General features: G+C 35.5%; 1 protein-coding gene across 1 annotated transcript in view; it reads left to right on the top strand.

Annotated features, from left to right (window-relative positions):
* Positions 1-306: 306 nt before the first annotated feature.
* Positions 307-4960, top strand: part of LOC108692010 (voltage-dependent T-type calcium channel subunit alpha-1G) — a 49823-nt gene continuing 45169 nt past the window's right edge. The window contains exon 1 of the mRNA XM_018200087.1: positions 307-695. Coding sequence (XP_018055576.1) covers positions 307-695 — 389 coding nt within the window. The remainder of the gene's footprint in view (positions 696-4960) is intronic.

Here is a 4960-nt window from a genome sequence, read left to right as displayed (position 1 = left end):
GAGAGAAAGAGAGAGAAAGACTCGTCGTCATATTCGCGACGAAAGAATTGACGCAACGAATCGAGCATCCCCAATGACATCGCTGAGAACGACCAATCGTTCATGCGATTAGTCAAGAGCGAGTGCAGGAAGGGAGACCGAACGTGTAGTAAGATCGGGCGATGAGAATCTCTCCCCGAACGGTCGAGGAGTCCCGGAATCGTCGCCTCACGCAGCCCCGGGCGCCGAGGAGGCCGCGACGTCGTTGAAGGCTATCATAGCTGCCGGAGGAACGTCGCGAGACAGAGGCATCTGAGGTACTCGAGGATGTCGCTGCACTATCCTCAGGGATACCGATACCGATCCACATCAAAGGCGGTCAGTGGGACCGGAATCGGCGAGCAGGGTTCCGATAGCGACGTGGCGGAGCTCAGCGACCTCGAGGACGATGAAGACGAGGATGAGACTCGTGAATCTGCCGATAAGCGAGCAATCGAGGGAGAAGATGAAGACGAGGATGACGAGAATGATGAGAATGACGTGGACGACGAGGATGACGACGATGATGACGATGACGATGAGGATGACGACGATGAGGACGAGGAGGAGGAGGAGGGCGAGGATCTACCCTATCCAGGCTTCATTCCGATCGCTCTCAGATATCTCGACCAGACCACACGACCGCGCAACTGGTGTCTCGCGCTGATTACTAATCCATATCCTTTTGATACTTCTTGACTCGGTATGATAAACTCTGCTTTGTAGCACATATGTCGACCTACATGCACGTACATTGCGCTCCAATCAGCATAAAAATCTAAAATACTTCTAGAAATAATTTATTTAAAAGAAATTTTAAAGTACAATTAGCAAATTGTTTTTTGAACGTGTTTTGAGCATTTCGAAACAGTCTGAGGAATTAGAATTCATTTTTCAGATTTTTGAAGAATAAATTTTAAAAATTAGATTATTATTCTCACATGATATTTAAAGAACTCTTGGTAGACGAGAATATCTTTTATATATTTTCACGACATTTCTTAATAATGAGGAAATTTTTTTATACGTTTTTTTATCGTTTATATTTTATCGTTTATCAGCGATATGACTTATAGATAAATTTTCCTCCAAAACGGAATTAGTTAAAGCGATTATTGGATATCGAGTTTCTACGATAGCTTTGTGAGGGAGTCATCCTTGTGTACATTTTACGAATACAGATTTGCTTTTCATGGTCGTGGTAAGCTGATGCGAACTGTTCCAGTCGATCTTCATTAGGAATTTATTTCATCTCTCTGACTACACAAGGTTGCGCGTGCGTCAGCATTCGCCGTAGCTATCAGGATTTGTTGATTTTCCTAAGTCGTCTTGCAATGTGCAGCGTATTATCAAATAAGTTTAGATAGAAGGCAATATCGAGGTAACACTGTTTATCCAGCTGAACAAATGATCGACGGCAACGAGATTTTTACATATTCACACTTGCACAGAATGTGTGTGATGAATTCAAATTCGATCTCAATAAATCCACATTATAATATACATACATGGATTAACACCTAATGTCAATGCTATTTCACATTAGTATCTTTACAGATAAAGAGAATAAAAACATGTTAAATTAGAACAAAAATTAATTATGTTCTTTTTCCAACAATTAAAAGTTTATGATGCTGTTTAGATTTAACTAGAATAATCAAGGATTATGTACCAACATAAAATTTTTAACTGAATTTTATCTTTAAAATCAAATTAACATAATTAGAAAAGATGTATTTATTTTATGAGGAAAATTGAGGAAAATATTGTAAGGAAAATATTGTCTTTCTTGAAAGGTATATAAATTTCTTCGAGGACTTAATGCATAAAAATTCGAAGATTTGATCGATATTTTCTAAAAATTAATAAGGAATGATTAACCATCCTTTATACGTCTATATATATATATATATACGATGTCTCTGAATATAAAACTCTTCAAAGATACGCTTGATTGCTCTGTTTTCGCGCTACGTCTTTACTTATGGAACTTCTCACATCCTACAAATGTGCAACACTTCCGCCTCATTTGTTGAATGCAGAATCTCCGCCACTGGGCGAGTATTTGTCGCCACGAGTAGCTCCAATGTGGCAAACGCGGTGGCGGGTGTCGAGGGAGACCAATCTGAAGACACCTTAAATAGGTCATTGATTGACCTATCCCCAGGCGAATCCTACTGCGCGCGTAGCCGTTTTCCACAGTGGCACAGTTCTCTCCTATCTCGTTTCTCTCACAGTGGCGGTGGCGGTTCTCCTTTTTCTCTTCCGCACACAGTGTTCCCGTTCTCGTTCTCGTCGCGCATTTTCCTCACCCTCTCGCGGCACCAGATCTCTCCTCTGGTTCGCAGCGCGTATACGGTTTCAGCGCCTATATCCGTTTGCGGGAAATTATTGGGGGGGAGGGCGTGCATTGCACGTGGTGAGGTAGCGGTAGTGACGACGGCGGCGACGTCCGGGCAAAGTTTAGTCAGACCGACCATCGAAGCAACAAGCGCCGAGGCAAGCGCGCCGCGTCAGAAAGATCTCTCTATTGTGCGCGTGAGGACAATGGGCGCAGGTTGGAGCACGCCGTAGCACCGAATGCCAATGCGGACCTCGAGCCTTTCACGTTGCCACTGCGAAACCATCGTTCGACGATCTTCTCACTATCTAGTTGAAAGTCCTAGTTAGGAGCCCCAGACCGCGCCATCCGAAATCCTTGATCTCCCTAGTGAGGACCCTTGAATACACTGAGATAACCCTCAATTTAATAGTGAGGTCCCATATAAAAAAATTTATTAAATTCCTATTCCTATGTACTGCACAGTAAGCGCTCGCTCTCTTGAGGGACTAAATTGCAAAGATATTTATGTCGGGATGAAAACATATGTTCAATATGAAAACAATAGCAGAACAATGCTATTACACTAGATAGGGTATTTGAATTGCGATATTACCGCGCAATTAATTCACATTACACGGAGAAGACTGGAGAGTTGCAATTTTGAAAGTTTTGAGATACATTTCACACAAGAGTGTATATGTATGTCAAAGCAACGGAGACCTTGACCCATCGATGTTTAATCCCAGCAGAAGGGCTGGAACCAAGAGCGGGCCAGAGAATGTCAAACTGCATCTTTCCTTGAACTACTTGCTAAAATTGTGGTTTTTAATTTATAATTAGTTTATAACAAATTTTATTCTATTAACAATCTAATTTTATTACGTAAATTAATGCGACCTTTAATTTAATATTAATTTTGACATTAAAATTGTGATAATGCATTTATTTAATATTTATACTTTATATAAAATTTACTGGCATCTTGGACGCATTTAGTTTGACTTAAATAAATCAGTGATCGGTATAATATATGTATATTATATTATATTACAATACAATATAATATTTTTTTGCATTGGTATCTTCATATATAGATAAGAAGAATTATATAAATTATATAAAATTGCAAAAAGACGAAATAAAGGAAAAATTAGTTATGTATCCCTTCTGATGTTCGATTAAATATTGGTGATTTTTTAACTTGCTATAATAATCAAAAACTGCTTCTAAATTAAACAGTAGATTTTATCTCCTAGAATTAGATGAAAGAAGAATATTCTTACTTTACGGAAAAAAATTAGAAAATAAAACTTTTCATCTTTTCAGAACTAATTATAATAGCTTAAAAAATCGAATATTTGATGCATTTAATTCGATTTTAATAAATTAGTCATAGAATATACATTTGTTATCTAATATATATTCTTTCGCATCGGAATCGCATCGCATCGAAAAAGAGTCATATAAAATTGCAAAAAGATAAAGTAAATTAAAAACCAATTATGAACTCCTTCGATTAAATATTAATGGTAATTTTTTAACTTGCTATAATAATAAAAAATTATTTCTAAATTAAACTAGATTTCATTTCCATAATTGAACAAAAAAATTACGAGAAAAATGGATAAAAATTGAAATAAAAAGCTTTTCGTTTTTTTTTAAACCAATTATGATAATTATTGTCAAACAAATTTCAAAGATTTAACTGTTTATCAATTTTTTAAAAAACAATTTTAATTTCATGTGTAAAAATAATTAATCTACTTTTATCCCGTTGCACAAGAAGTTTGTTTTACTTTGCTTATAAGTTAAGGGTTAAGTGGTTAACGCGGCTCGGATCAATAAAAAGTCGCCGCAATTCTTTTAATTTAGCGAAACCTAGAATTCGCAGGAATTGTTTCCGGATTTTCTGTTTAGAGACTAAGTACAAAATTACATATACACAGATTATGTGAAATGCTTACCGTTAACAGAATAAGTGGCTGTCTCTCTTTCCAATTTAATAGTTTATTTCATTATCTTAAGTACTTTAAAACGGCTGAATAGTTATTTACAGTTTAATCTGATTACAGATATCCTCCGCATTTAATTAATTCTAATGCTTATTTACGTAGATAGGTTGTTTCATTTTAAGTCTTAAAGTAATTAGTTTCATTTCAAGTCTTAAAGTTAATTGAAGTTTTAATAAATTATACACAAAGGATGATGTATTGAATTATCTTTTATTTTTGAAAAATTAAATGATAAAATTGTTTCTTCTTTTCTTTTTATAATTCTTTTTATAAAATATTTTATATAATTATAAAATAATATTCTAAATATCTTATTTTCTATCATATTTTATTTCTTTTAAGATTTCTATAAATGCGCAACTCTTTAGAATTAGCAAAATTCTATATGATATGAAAAAAGAAGTATCCAAACAGGCTGACGTTGCGAGTTTTAATTACTTATCATTCTTGTCTGACGCATGATTGCACTACTCTACTGCATTACTTGAATTGCATTCAAACTGCTGATTCTCACAAACAATCGAATGAGCTACCTCTACTGCATATTACTTTTTATTTTTATTTCATTTCCATTAAAGCTACAATAAATCAAGTATTGCTTGATTAA

This window comes from Atta colombica, unplaced genomic scaffold (genome assembly GCF_001594045.1).
Source record: "Atta colombica isolate Treedump-2 unplaced genomic scaffold, Acol1.0 scaffold107, whole genome shotgun sequence".
In the NCBI taxonomy this organism is placed as follows: domain Eukaryota; kingdom Metazoa; phylum Arthropoda; class Insecta; order Hymenoptera; family Formicidae; genus Atta; species Atta colombica.
Note: the sequence above shows the minus strand (reverse complement) of the source record. Positions and strands in the feature narration are given on the sequence as shown.